The sequence below is a fragment of the Camelina sativa genome, chromosome 20, assembly GCF_030686135.1.
Source record: "Camelina sativa cultivar CO46 ecotype springtype chromosome 20, ASM3068613v1".
Lineage (NCBI taxonomy): Eukaryota > Viridiplantae > Streptophyta > Magnoliopsida > Brassicales > Brassicaceae > Camelina > Camelina sativa.
In genome coordinates, this window is record NC_141899.1 from 15946922 (window position 1) to 15960678 (window position 13757).

General features: G+C 36.2%; 2 protein-coding genes, 1 long non-coding RNA gene and 1 pseudogene across 6 annotated transcripts; 3 read left to right on the forward strand and 1 right to left on the reverse strand.

Annotated features, from left to right (window-relative positions):
• Positions 1 to 110: 110 nt before the first annotated feature.
• Positions 111 to 1936, forward strand: LOC147918957 (F-box protein At5g25290 pseudogene; annotated as a pseudogene). Its single transcript, XR_015592329.1, has 2 exons — positions 111 to 244; positions 642 to 1936. The product of XR_015592329.1 is annotated as an F-box protein At5g25290 pseudogene (transcript).
• A 1034-nt stretch (positions 1937 to 2970) lies between these two features.
• LOC104771008 (uncharacterized) lies at positions 2971 to 4993 on the forward strand. The gene is made up of 3 exons (XR_764697.2): positions 2971 to 3090; positions 3469 to 3557; positions 3669 to 4993. It is a non-coding gene; the product is annotated as an uncharacterized LOC104771008 (long non-coding RNA).
• A 655-nt stretch (positions 4994 to 5648) lies between these two features.
• Positions 5649 to 8915, forward strand: LOC104771011 (putative glycosyltransferase At5g25310). 2 transcript variants are annotated; one of them, XM_010495484.2, is made up of 5 exons: positions 5655 to 6034; positions 6204 to 6373; positions 7030 to 7378; positions 7470 to 8071; positions 8361 to 8915. In XM_010495484.2, exons 1-5 carry the CDS (start codon positions 5759 to 5761, stop codon positions 8362 to 8364), a joined length of 1401 nt encoding a protein of 466 aa, XP_010493786.2. In that variant the 5' UTR covers positions 5655 to 5758; the 3' UTR covers positions 8365 to 8915. The 2 variants fall into 2 exon arrangements, with proteins under 2 accessions (XP_010493785.2, XP_010493786.2); XM_010495483.2 differs by lacking the exon at positions 8361 to 8915 and having other exon boundaries at positions 5649 to 6034; positions 7470 to 8291.
• LOC104771009 (ACT domain-containing protein ACR2-like) lies at positions 8226 to 10702 on the reverse strand. Of its 2 annotated transcripts, none has more exons than XM_087504234.1 (7): positions 10484 to 10702; positions 10318 to 10369; positions 10077 to 10191; positions 9909 to 9976; positions 9101 to 9820; positions 8908 to 9012; positions 8226 to 8834 (listed from the first exon to the last, which is right to left on the reverse strand). In XM_087504234.1, the coding sequence occupies exons 1-7, from the start codon at positions 10552 to 10554 to the stop codon at positions 8820 to 8822; spliced, it is 1146 nt and encodes a 381-aa protein (XP_087360360.1). In that variant the 5' UTR covers positions 10555 to 10702; the 3' UTR covers positions 8226 to 8819. The 2 variants fall into 2 exon arrangements, with proteins under 2 accessions (XP_087360360.1, XP_010493784.1); XM_010495482.3 differs by having other exon boundaries at positions 8226 to 8737; positions 10484 to 10699.
• Positions 10703 to 13757: the final 3055 nt, after the last annotated feature.

Genomic DNA, 13757 nt, shown 5'->3' on the forward strand with positions numbered 1-13757 from the left:
AACAAAATTTTATATAATAAGGTACGTACTTAACATCTTTTATCAACTTTTTATTTTGGCAAAACTAAACGCGTCGTTTTAAGCATCCCTTTCTCTATTTAAGGACGACAAGCAGAGATAATTTTGAGTTTTTCTTTCATCTTCACTTCATTACAGTAATCGCTGAATTGAGTACCTTTGCACACAAATCTCGATCGGTGATCTCCTCTGTGTTTCAAGGTTCTTAATTTCCTAGAGTTCCGAGGTTAGTTCTTCTCCCACATTGTGTTGTTCCTTGGTTTCGATTGATATTTTAGGGTTTCGGTGTTTGCTCGTTTCGCTCAGATTCGTGTTTTTGATATTTGGGTTTGTTTCGTGTGACCGTTTCATTGGAATTAGATGCATGCTAGAAGCTTATATAATTCGTAGCTACATGAGGGTTTAGAGTTTAGGGCCTCTAGGTTCATACATAGCGATTTAAAGGTTTTAGGATTTAGGCTTATTTATATAGCGAACCCCCATTGTTATTACATGTTAGAAACTTATACATAGCGATTGCGCCAGAAAATAAGAATAAGTAAAGCTGAAGTGATAAAACTAAAATGCAACAGTGACATCAACGTTTACATTCTCTTGCTCGTTTGCTTACTTTTGTTTGGTAGCTTGACTGAAAAAAATATGAAGGCTCCTAGTTCTGGCCGCTGGTCGGAGCTCCCTACAGACATCTTGAGATCTGTACTAGAACGTTTGAGTTTTGTTGATCTCCACCGCGCTAAGATTGTATGTTCCAATTGGAATTCGGGTTCGAAACAAACGTTGCCTCGAAAAAACGTATTTCCATGGCTGATTCTGTTTCCAGAAGATGGTACTGGTTGTAGGCTGTACAACCCGGAGGAAGATAGTATTTACGGAACAAAGAGAGACTTCTCAGGGACTAGATTCTTGGCAAATTCAGGAAATTGGTTCTTGGTTCTAGATTCTCGTTCCAATCTCTATATCATGGATGTGTTTAGCGAGAAGATGATTCATCTTCCACCTCTAGAGTCGATCAAAGGTGGCCATTTCAGTCTCGAGCGAGTAGGAGATAAAATATTCAGCGAGAGTTCAAATGATTGTAACGTAGCTTTAATCCAGCACGCGGAATATCTGAAAGGTCTTTTGTGGGTAGACGAGAAGAAGGAAGAATACGTTGTTGTTTGGTTTTTTGGCATGGTTTCCAAATATATAGCCTATTGTAAGAACGGGGAAGATCATTACCGTGACATTCCTACACGAACCAATGTTCCCAGGGAGTTACGTGGCTTGTCTGATATAGTACTCCATGGTGGTGACAGTCTATACATCTTCACGGCTCGTCAGCTCATTCGAAAACTTGTATTTTTTGGACAGGAAGGTTTCATGGACGTATACAAAAGCGATACATTATTATTACGTAAAGTCACATTGGATCACATAAGTGGAGGAAGATTTCACAGTAGCATTGCTGTTACAACAGCAGGAGAGGTTTTATTGGTTCAGAACTTTTTTTACGAGATAACAAGGTATAGGAACTTCCGTGTCTTCAAGAAGGATCCTAATCCAGACCCTGATGCTATTATTGACGACCCGAACCATATTGTTGAGGTACATTCTCTAGGTGATGAGGCACTGCTTCTTGATTTGGGTATCACCGTGCCTGCCGACCATACCCTTGGTATCGAACCAAACTCCATCTATTTCACCCGTGATGACCGTGTCCACAACTGTAGATGGAATTGTTCATGCATGGACATCTGTGTGTTCAGTCTTGCAACAAAGAAACTCAAACGCTTCCCTGATTTTAGTCCCTCCGATATAAGGTTCAAGGATGCTCGATGGTTTCTCCCTTCTTGATTTTGGTGTTCTTGAGGGATTTCCAAACTTTTTGTCTTCTATTAATTTATTCTATTTCCATTTCAATTTTAATGCTTTTTTTTTTTTTTGGTGGCTCCTAAAACATTTTCTGGACATGACGGTTATACGTTTTGAAATGGTGATGAGTGGTACATCTCAGACCAAAGTCATCTTTTGATTGTATATACAGTATATTACATATCATATTTTGAGTTGTATACAACAATAAACAAATTTTCTCTATATAAGCCGTGAACTTTTTTTGAAAAAAAAGGGTTACTTATTTGTTCTATAAGATAGAACTTACCGACTTTTCCATGTAATGTTTAATATCATAATTCATAACCTATAAACATACGTTCAATTCTTCTTAGCCTAACCAGATGGTGTTTCTCCCATCTTGATTTAATCTATTTATTTTGGTGTTCTTGAGAGATTTCCACACTTGTTCTTTCTTCTTTTATTTGTCTTTATTTCTATACATAGTCGAGTTTAAAAACATATCATGGACCTGAAAACTCTTGGTCACAACTTACAAGCCTTAAACATGGTGAATGATACATCACAAATCGCAAACCAAGTCATTCAAAATAATGTATTTTAATTATTTTCTTTAAATATTATTATATATTTAAATAATAAATCAATATTAAAAAAATTGATCAATTATAAACTGTTATTAGAGGAACGATTCTTCCGATGCCTGCTAAAGAAATGTTTCTTACTTTTTTATTTGCTTGCTAAATTGATCAATTATAAACTGTTATTAGAGGAACGATTCTTCCGATGCTTGCTAATTAACGATTCTTCCAATTCTTTCAATGCTTGCTAAATCCAGATATTGCGTCCAGATTACGAAACGAACAGCACCTTAGTATTATTTTTTAATTTTTGGTTGAGAGTACCTTTAAGAGTAACAATCAGTAAAAATGCTATCATAGTTATTATGTATGTAGGTAGTTATAGAAACCATAACCTATGAAGATACATGCTACAACATTCATCAATTAATAAGCCTAAAAAATTAACTTGTCTAAAATTTATGTATATACCTTAGTTTAACGGGCTGGCCGCTGGCCCGTTTTGAATATATTTTGTAAAAACAAACGGCGTCGTTTTATACATCTCTTCTTTTTCTTATTCTTCTTCTTCTTCTTCTCCTCTTTAGTATCTCTTCTTCACTTAGCGGAGGCAATCTCGAGTTCTTCGAGCTTCTGTGTTTAGGTTCCGACTTCCGAGGTTAGTTCTTCACTTGTTCTCCCAGCTTGTGTTTCGATTGAAAGAATTAGGGTTCTGGGTCTTTTTTTTATTCTTTGATTGAATTTCACTAAAATTCGTGTTTTTGATATAGTTTTAGGGTTTGTTTCGTTTCGATCAAAATCATATGTGAGTCCATTGGTTCTGAAATTACACGTTAGACGTTGCTTATAGAATATGGCATAGGCGCATAGCTCTATATAGAAAGATTGAGGATTAGATTTTTGAATCAGAGGTGGTGTTGTAATTAACAAAGACCTAGCTCTTGTTTTTGGTACTGTGACTGAACATATATGAGCTTTTGATCGAATGTAACTATAGTTTATATGTATCGATGATGCTAAGAATTTGATTTTGCAGGATGATGGATTCTGAATCTCAGCAAACAACTGTAACTCAAGAAGAGGATTTTACATCAGTAAGGGGAGAAGCAAATGTCAAAGAAACGAGTAAGTGCCAAGAATAGACACTATGGTGTAGTATTTAGTAGTGAATAACTTAAGACCATATGGTGTAGACTCTGGAGGGTGTAACAATATAATTAATATTCTCTGTTTCAGGAACAGATAAAAGAATGAAGACTGCTAGTTCTAGCCGCTGGTCGGAGCTCCCTTTTGACGTGTTAGGATCTGTGTTCGAACGTTTGAGTTTTGTGGATTTTCACCGTGCTAATATGGTGTGTTCGAATTGGTATTCGTGTTCGAAACGATCGTTGGTAAGAAAAATCGGATCACCATGGCTGATTTTGTTTCCAAAGGATGGTGGTTGTGCTCTCTACAACCCTGATGAAGCTAGAGAGACTTTTCAGGGACTCGGTTCTTAGCAAACTCAGGCAAATGGTTCCTGGTGCTAGATTCTGTTTCCAATCTCTGTATCATTGATGTGTTTAGCGAGAAGAGGATTCATCTTCCACCTCTAGAGTCGTTCAAAGGTGAGCTTTTTTGGTCTTGAGCGAGTAGGAGACAAGAGATTCAAGGCGAGCTTGGTTTATGGTAGCAAAGTTTACACCCAGAGTGCTGAGAATCTGAGAGGTCTTTTGTGGGTAGACGAGGAGAAGGAAGAATACGTTGTTGTCTGGTTCTTTGGCTTGGGTGCCCAATATTTAGCTTATTGGAAGAATGGGGAAGATCACCATAGTAAAGTTTCTACACAAATCGATCGCAAGGACTTAAAAGGCTTGTCTGATATGGTACTCCATGGTGGTAACAGTCTTTACTCCTTGAACACTGATCAAGTCGTTCAAAATCTGATGTTTTCTATAGGAGGTTTCTTTTACGTGGGTGCGTATCCTCTCTCACAGAAGGAGCAAGATTTAACAATAACATCGCTGTTACAACATCAGGAAAGGTTTTGTTGGTTGAGAGCATTTTTAACGAGAGAACAAGGCGTAGGAGTTTCCGTCTCTACAAGAAGAAGAGTAACTATTTTCCAGAAATAAATGATCTTATGTACAACTCGAACCGGACTGTTGATGAGGTCTACTCTCTAGGTGATGAGGCCTTGCTTCTTGATTTGGGTATCACCGTGCCTGCTGACCCTAGCCTTGGTATCGAACCAGACGACTATCTATTTCACCCGTAATGACCGTGCTTGTAAACGTGGCAAAGATTCGTCCCCTGACATCTGTGTGTTCAATCTTGCAACAAAGACCCTCAAACGCTTCTCTGGTCTCGGTCTCGATCTCTCCAAGAACAACTTAAAGCTCAAGGATGCTCGGTGGTTTCTCTCATCTTGAATTTGATTCTCTCTCTGCATTTTGTTGTTCTTGAGAGGTTCCCACACTTAAAATTCTCTTTTGTTGTTCTAGTCGGGGTTTGAAAACATATTCTGGACCTCAAAGGCTCCTCCTTAGCAGTCTTTGTGAATGAAAACATCACAAAATCAACTCATCTCTTCATAGACAAAGTAGCAGGATGACCAAAAAAGTTTTAAATCTTAAAAAGATAATAATCTTCTCTATATGATCAGCAAACTTGTTTTGAAAACAAGAAACTTATTATCATTTTGTTCTATAACATTTAGAATTTATAGACTTTGTCATATGTTCAGCATGAATCAGCATAACTCGATTTATAAAAATGTAGTATTACAAAAATAACAAAAAAACACTTGCCGAAGTACAAAAATGGCAGTCCATATATTAATACGAATAAAAACTGTAGTAGACTAGTAGTAAATACGAAAATAGTATAAAGTGAAATAAGTTCATTTATTTCAGTTTATGAAAGACAAAAATAGTGGAATAAGAATTTGTAGATTTCTTTTCCATGTAGAGAAAAAATCTACATAAAGATATAATTAAATAGATCGAATGGTCAAAAAAATATGTACAAAAGGTATTCAAATATATTAAATATAGTCACACTATACATTGTATTAAAAAAAAATATATATCAAAAACACAGTACAAATTATCTGGATCATGAACACCGAAGTTCAGTGACTGAACAAATCTGTTTTATAATAATAAATTGTGAAAAAAATTCCTAATTTATTTTAAAAAACTCCATTAAAACAAACTTTGGCACATACCTCTCCTTCTCTCCGCGCCTTTTCATTTCGTCACTCTCTCTCTCTCTCTCTCTTTCTCTCTTTCACTACTCTCTCTTTCTCATTCTCTTTCTAAAATTTTTCCTTTCTCGGAGAAATCATGGATAAGTTTCAGAAACGGTACACGAGATTCGGATTCGTCTCGATTTGTATCGGATCGATCGCGCTCGTTCTATTGTTATCTCGTTGCTCGACTTCGTTCTTCGATTACTCTCTTCAGAAATTCGAATTCTCGTTCCCAGACACTGAGCTTCTCCGAAGAAACGTTTACACTACTAACGCCGGCGAAGAAGAAGGAAAAAACAGAGCCGCCGTCGATTCTCGCGATGTTTCTCAACAGATCCTCTCACTCCGATCTACTAATTCCTCCGTAACAGTAAGCTTCTTCTTCAAAATTCGAATTTCAAAATTTCTCTCTCTCTCTCTCTCTCTCTCTCTCTCTCTCTCTCTCTCTGTAACCGTAAATTTCAAAATTCGAATCTGAGTTTTTCTCGTCATTGTCATCTTCATCTTATGATATATATTTTTGAAATTGTTGAATTCAGTTACAGAGTAAACCGGGAAAACCAAACCGGAGAAATTTAGTGGAAGAAGGATTAGCGAAAGCGAGAGCTTCGATTCTAGAAGCTTCGTCGTCGACTCGTAACGATACTACATTGTTCAAAATCGATCTTCCAAACCCAGAAATTTATCGTAATCCTTCAGCTTTACATCGGTAAATTCTAAGTTTCCATGATTTTTTTTTAAAAAAAATTTTAATTAGATTCCAAAAATTCGAGTTTAACTTTTTTGAAACTACTTAGCTTTAAAGTCACTGCGCACGGCTAATTTTCGTGGATTTTAGTTTTAACATTTTATAAAAGATTCTTGTAATTGACGCTAACGAATCCCATGAATTTGAATACACACCACTGGTTTTGTATCATAGTTTCTGAAAAAAAGCATGCATACTTTTTTATACATGATGATGAACACCTGCTTTATGGTATATACACTAAATCAAAGATCATGATTTATATTTTTTGAGCCTTTCTCAAGCAATCAATACATTAAGATTAGAGATGATTATGTGAATCAAAAATCAGTCTGTGTGCAAAATATTTATAATACTAGGCGGTGCAATTAAGGTTAAGGTCTGTCTGTCATATGTCATTTTCTCTATTAAATTACTGCGCAAGCTATATAGCTTACAGAGTTACAGTTACACTAATTTAATATATTTGTATGGTCCATAATCACTTCTAGTCTATATACTTACAAAGAGTGTGTCAGAGAGTTCATCCCTTTTTAACAATGATTTTATCATACGTACGTACAGTTTAGTTTATTTATTTATTGGGAAGTGTAAAGATGTTGTTACTATTTCTGTAGGAGTTACTTGGAAATGGAGAAGAGGTTTAAGGTGTACGTGTACGAAGAAGGTGAGCCGCCTTTAGTTCACGATGGACCGTGTAAGAGTGTGTACGCGGTTGAAGGGAGGTTTATACTGGAGTTGGAGAAAAGGAAGACGAGGTTTCGTACTTACGATCCGAGCCAAGCTTATGTTTACTTCTTGCCGTTTAGTGTTACTTGGCTGGTTCGATACTTATACGAAGGCAACTCTAATGCTGAGCCTTTGAGAACTTTCGTTTCTGATTATATCAGATTGGTTTCTACTAATCATCCTTTTTGGAATCGTACTAATGGAGCTGATCACTTCATGCTTGCTTGTCATGATTGGGTAATAACTAATTAACAATTTCATCATCTCTGTTTTTGTTTTGGTTTATACAGAATTTGGTATGAACTGTTTTCTTTTTTTACTAATGCAGGGACCTCTCACTTCACATGCTAATAAGGATCTATTCAACACATCGATTCGAGTTATGTGTAATGCTAATTCATCAGAAGGGTTTAACCCTGCAAAAGACGTAACTCTTCCTGAGATCAAACTCTATGGTGGTGAAGTTGATCCCAAGCTCAGGTTATCTAAAACCTTATCCGCTTCTCCGCGGCCTTACCTCGGATTCTTCGCAGGTGGTGTCCACGGTCCTGTTCGACCGATTCTCTTAAAACACTGGAAACAGCGTGACCCGGACATGCCTGTATATGAATACCTTCCTAAACACTTAAACTACTACGATTTCATGAGAAGTTCAAAGTTCTGTTTCTGTCCCAGTGGCTACGAAGTTGCTAGCCCTAGAGTCACTGAAGCCATCTACTCCGAGTGTATCCCCGTCATTCTCTCTGTTAACTTCGTGTTGCCCTTCACTGATGTTCTTCGTTGGGAGACTTTCTCTGTTCTGGTCGACGTTTCAGAGATTCCGAGGTTGAAAGAGATTCTCATGTCGATCTCTGATGAGAAATACGAATGGCTTAAGCGAAACTTGCGGTCTGTGAGGAGACATTTCGAGCTTAATGATCCTCCTAACAGGTTTGATGCGTTTCACTTGACTCTTCACTCTATTTGGTTACGTAGACTTAACTTGAGGCTTACGTAAGGATATGATGACCACTCATAGGTAATATTCTGTTAGATTTTGTAATCATATATCTCAGAAATGTATGTAAACCTTAAAGTCTAGATTGAATGGAGAAGAAGATATATTTGATGTTATAATTAGTTAATGAATTATTGCAACTTTCTAAGTCAATTAAAAGATCTAAATCTTTTTATACCATACCCATAATTACTAACTATCAATCATTTGGTTGGGACGAAGTTGAGTGAAAGGCGTTCCATCTGTGATCGAAGGATGTCACCAAGGGAGAGACGGTGAGGTTGCGGTTGCGGTTGCGGTTGCGGTTGCGGCTGTGGTGCGGCTGAGACTGTTTGTTCATCTGGTCCAACTGTGTCTGTTCTTGTGTCTTCATTCTTGACCTCGAGATGGATCGGTCTCATCTCTTTCTTCACTGATTCCACAAACTCCATATCGATTTTGTTTCCTGAAATATCTCTGACGTAGAAAGCGTTGAGGGACTTCTGACCGTGCGTCTCCACGTCTGCTCGGACTACTGTCAAGCCGTTTTCACGGAGGACACGGGTTATGTCAGAGAGTAAGCCTACTCTGTTCTCTGCGCATAACTCCAACTTCACCCCCTGCATTAGCCACACACACCAACACACCCAAATTGTTTTACCATTCTTAACTAGAATCCAAACAGTTTCGGTGAATCTTCCTCTAAATTTCTTCTGTCTGAGACATCTCAAAGTTAGTAATTGTGTAGATTGATCTTTTCTGGTTAAAGCATATAGAAACGTTCACATACCTCGCAAACCCGACGTTCTATTGCAGCCTCTAAGCATTTAATCACTCGCTCTTTCTCGCCTTCCGTGTTCAATGCCCTTCCATCTATATGCCTTATGAAGTATTCCTACAAATTTCAAAACATATAGATAAACATTTGAACACTAATGATCTAATGGTTTCAAGGAATCTTTATGTATTAATTCTTGGCCTACCTGAAAAGCATCAGCTCCATCAGACCGTAGAGCAGCGTGGAAGATAACATATTGCATGTCAACTAAAGTGCATATTGTATCAAACATGAGCCTTCTTCGATCCTTAGACTTTACTGTCACAATAGAGTATCCTCTCTCTTCGCAATTAGCAATCGAAACTATCGTTGTCTTCCTCTCCTTTTGATCACCGTACAATAACTTGGATGAAAATAACGACAATGGTGAAGGCTCACAAAACGGTTCGTCAAAGTCTCTCACAGATAGCATTAGCTGATGCAACCGTCTCTCTACGTTACTATTCATACACCCTTTGCCTTGTCCCGCAAGAAACCCATCAGTCTCGTTCTCCTTGTGACCCACGTGTGTAGAGTTTGAGGCAGGATCCGCTGTGGCACGGATCACAGTACTGAGGTGGTCCTCAATGGAAGCCAAGCGGCTCGGGTCATCGATGGGAGCGTGAGTGTTGTCGTCAGAAACGTAGGCAATGCAAGCCAAACGAGCATTGTGGCTCCAAGCATGAGCTTCTAAAACATTGCAACGTAAGTCCGCGAAAGCAGCGAATATTTCTGAAAAGAGTCCAGGTCGGTCTGTCCCGGTCATCTCTATTGCTGTGTGTTCGCCGTGATCAGCCAGTGGAGGTTCCAAGGCATTGCTGTTTGGGTTGTTACTCGCTTCACTAGCCTTTATAAAATCTGATTCTCGCCTACTCGTACCAATGGCCTATACATTATCAATCTCATCTAACTCATTACTACACTCAAATCAAACATATATATGATTTGTTCAAGGATTTAAGTTTAAGACAAACATGTGCGATGTGATTGATGACGCTTTTATCAGTGAGTTTATTGCCATGCTCATCTTTAACATGGAAAACTGCATATATAAAAGTAGGAGTAAGTTTTCATAGGAAATCTCCTCAAACTAGTCTAAATTGTAAGGAAATAAAAAAAATGTGGATATGTGTATGTTATACCATCCATGAACCATCCACCATCGGAAGAGATGTAACTCTTGATGATAATAAGATTCATGTCTGTCAAGATTTGCACCACTTCTAAAAGAAGTCCTTGTTTGTTCTCGCTGTTCACCTTCATTATCAACCGTACGTTTCACATTAATTAGAGGACACCCCAACCAGATATGCACAATGGAACCACAAAACACAAGAACAATTCGCGCAAAGAACACCATTGGATCCAATATTTTCTGTGTACCTTCACAACAGTGCAATCTTGGATGCTGTCATTGTCAATGTAGACCCTGCACCTGAAAATTACACACACAAAATAAAAAGGTGATGATGAGAAAATTTATACACATGCACTCATATATACATTTCTATTGAACGGATCTATTAGAGATGAAAATAAAAAAGCTTACGGTGGTCCGTATATGCGTTCACCGAGATTGTCAAAGTCAGGATCAAAGTAAGGCCAGCAAACTTTCTGCATCGTCTATATCACACGATCTGTATTAGAATTAGGTCAGGAGATATATGTGTTTCCCGCAGATTTGAGGGTTTTTTTGTTGTGTATATATGAAACCGTATAGCTAGGCAAGAAGGTTAGATTGGTGTCTTAGACAGAGGAGGCTGTGAATGAAAAAGAGATTTCAACCTTCTAATACAGAGGATTTAACAAGATGGTCATTTACTAAATTTAGCTTGGGGATTAAGTGTGAAATAACGTGTGGAAGAAGTTATTCTAGAGATAAAACTTTTAATAAAAATCTAATAGATATTCTATTATAGATACATCGAGGATAATGATAAAATCACATTATAGAGTCGAATTCAAATATAGTGTAGAATTAGTAGTATAGGTCAAGAACTTATCAAAGTCAAATACTAAGAATTGGTAAGAGACTCAAGTGAAATAAGGTGTTCCTTGTTTTCTTGCTTGTTCCTCTCTTCTTATTCTTTGGTAACCTCCACATGTTTTCCTAAGTTTTTGGGAGAAACTAAAGTTGCAAAAATCTCTGTTTCGTAATAATACTAATAAAATATATTTTCCTTAAGTTTAGTAGAATCGAGAGCATTAACTCCATGTGACTAATTTAGAAACCACATACACAAAAACGTGTGACCTCTTTGAAACGGTCTCCAAACTTCACTAAATATTGAAAATTTCCCTCTACAAGATTTAGTAAATACTAAATACCACAAAAATGAAGTTGCGTGGCGCAAAAACGACCAATGGTGACTTCACTCAGAGAGGTCGTTTTTGGTTTCCCCATGTTTAGATTTAGATCCGTGATTCAACGAAGAAAGGGATGTGTGATCGGTAAAAGTTCCTAATAGTACCAAACCACAGAGGCCCTGGTCATCTTCTTCTTATTAGCAATCAAGTCTTAGGAAAACACAAGAGTTTACCAAACAAGCTGCGAGGCGCTAGCTATCCTGTATATCATTAAAGCTTCTTTTATAAACATACACACTAATCACATGAACTCCTACATCAATCACAAAAGTGACTTCTTCTTCATTTAAGATATGAAAATTTGTTAGGCGTTAATCAAAGGTTTGATGCGAACTTGATGTTTAACTACAAAATTGGAGAAATTCTTAAACTTGGCAACTTCTCCAGTATATGATTCGCATTGAGCTCGCACTTGTTCCAGTGAAGAAGTGGAATATAAAAAATGAGGCCACAAATAAATTTCATGTTGTTCACTGGATGTTTCTTCCCATAGTTCACACATGTTAACAGTCATTTATTTTTTACACATGATCATTTATTTTTTATAATAAATTCTTTCCACAAAATTGGCAGTTGTACCTGTAAAATTTCTTTTGTAGTAATTTTTATATTTTTTATTTACCATTTTATTTTTGGTGTGCCGTTGATACACCAAATGATTATCTCGATTTTCCCACGCCAAATTCACCTTTGAGTGTAAATTATTATGCCCTCTCCAGTCCTTGTCTTTGTGTTTGCTGATCTTAGACGGGTGTCTCTTCTTCTTTTTTTCCGTGGCACCCGTCCAAGCAATACGTCTGACTCCTCCAGTCCTAATTGATTTAAGAAAGTACCATGACAATTGTATGCGATAGTGTTAAAGCAGATGCATGGAACATGTACAAACACCGTATGCAATTGAGAGGTGTATTCCTCGGGTAATTCAACTTTGCTATAAGCCTGCCACTTAATCTGAAAAAAATATAATCTAAGTATTTAATATAGAACAAATGCATAATGACAAAGAGATGAGATTTTGTTAGGTACCTCATCTTCCTTCATGTTTAGAAGCATCTCTTGATAGTGTCCCACACTTCCTTTGGCACAATATTTGGTGTACGGTTTATATATCTTTGCCCACTCAACCATTAAAGGAAAACTGGATGGAGATGATTGTTGAAAGACAGTAAATCGTTCTAATGCAAATACCTACACGAAAAAATAAAGAACAGTTAACATTATACACATAATCAACATCAACATAATTAGTTTTTGTAAAGACACAAATATTCGGTATTTTAATATTAAGTTAGATATGTAAATTTAGAGTTTAATATTAAGTCATCCAATATTATTAGTTATATGTGTCTTTGTGCCCCATCCAAAAAAAATTTGGGGCATTTTTAAAAATGCCCCTTTTTCCATACCCCTTTTTTAAAATACCCCTTCATGTTGACCATTTTTAAAACTACCCCTCTTTATATACAAAATGACCAAATTACTCTTTTTTGAGTGACAGCAAGAATGTACAGTCATCAAAATCAAAAATATTTTCCCGCCAAAAAAAATTCCCGCCAAAATTTTTTTTTTCCTGTCAAAATGGAAAAAAATTTCCGAAAAAATTATTTTTTCCCGCCAAAAAAAATATTTTCCCGCCAAAATCGAAAATTTTTCCCGCCAAAAATATTGAAATTTATACCTTTTAAAAACATTGTAAACGCTTTTAAAAAACTTTTAAAAGTGTTTACAAGGTTTTTAAAAGGTTTTTAAACACATTGTAAACGCTTTTAAAAACATTGTAAAAGCGTTTACAAGGTGTTTAAAAACCTTTTAAAAATCTTTTTAAAAACCATTTGAAAACCTTTTAAAAACCTTTTAAAACCTTTTAAAAATCTTGTAAAAGCGTTTACAAGTTGTTTAAAAAACCTTTTAAAACTCTTTAAAAAATCTTGTAAAAGCCTTTACAAGGTGTTTATAAGGCTTTTATAAGGTAGAAACCTTATAAAACCTTTAAAAACCTTGTAAATTTTTTTTGGCGGGAAAAATTTTGGCGGAAAAATTTTTTTGTCGAATTTTTTTATCAAAAAATTTTGGCGAGAAAATTTTTTCGAAAAATTTTTGGCGGGAAAATTTTTTCGAAAATTTTTTGGCGGGAAAATATGTCGGAAATTTTTTGGCGGGAAAATTTTGTTTTTCTTTTTATTGAATAAAATAATTTTCATCTAAGGGTAAAATGGTCATTAAAAATTAAAACAGGGCAAAAATAAAAATGGCCAGAAAAGAGGGTATTTTTGAAAAAGAGTATATCAAAAAAAACATTTTTAACAAATTCTCAAAAAATTTCTGCATCCACCACTAAATTATGGATGGGGCACAAAGACACATATAACTAATCATATTGAATTTATATTATAAAGTGTTAAACAAATATATATTTGATAATATTGTTATCTTGCATTTTTCATAAATTTAAAATT

Coding starts and splice junctions, on each gene's coding strand:
- LOC104771011 (XM_010495483.2), top strand. CDS start 5,759: ATGGATAAGTTTCAGAAACGGTACACGAGATTCGGATTCGTCTCGATT. Junction 6,035..6,203: donor CTACTAATTCCTCCGTAACA/GTAAGCTTCTTC, acceptor TGTTGAATTCAG/TTACAGAGTAAACCGGGAAA. Junction 6,374..7,029: donor AATCCTTCAGCTTTACATCG/GTAAATTCTAAG, acceptor CTATTTCTGTAG/GAGTTACTTGGAAATGGAGA.
- LOC104771009 (XM_010495482.3), bottom strand. CDS start 10,554: ATGCAGAAAGTTTGCTGGCCTTACTTTGATCCTGACTTTGACAATCTC. Junction 10,370..10,483: donor GAACGCATATACGGACCACC/GTAAGCTTTTTT, acceptor TGTAATTTTCAG/GTGCAGGGTCTACATTGACA. Junction 9,821..9,908: donor TCATCAATCACATCGCACAT/GTTTGTCTTAAA, acceptor GATAATGTATAG/GCCATTGGTACGAGTAGGCG.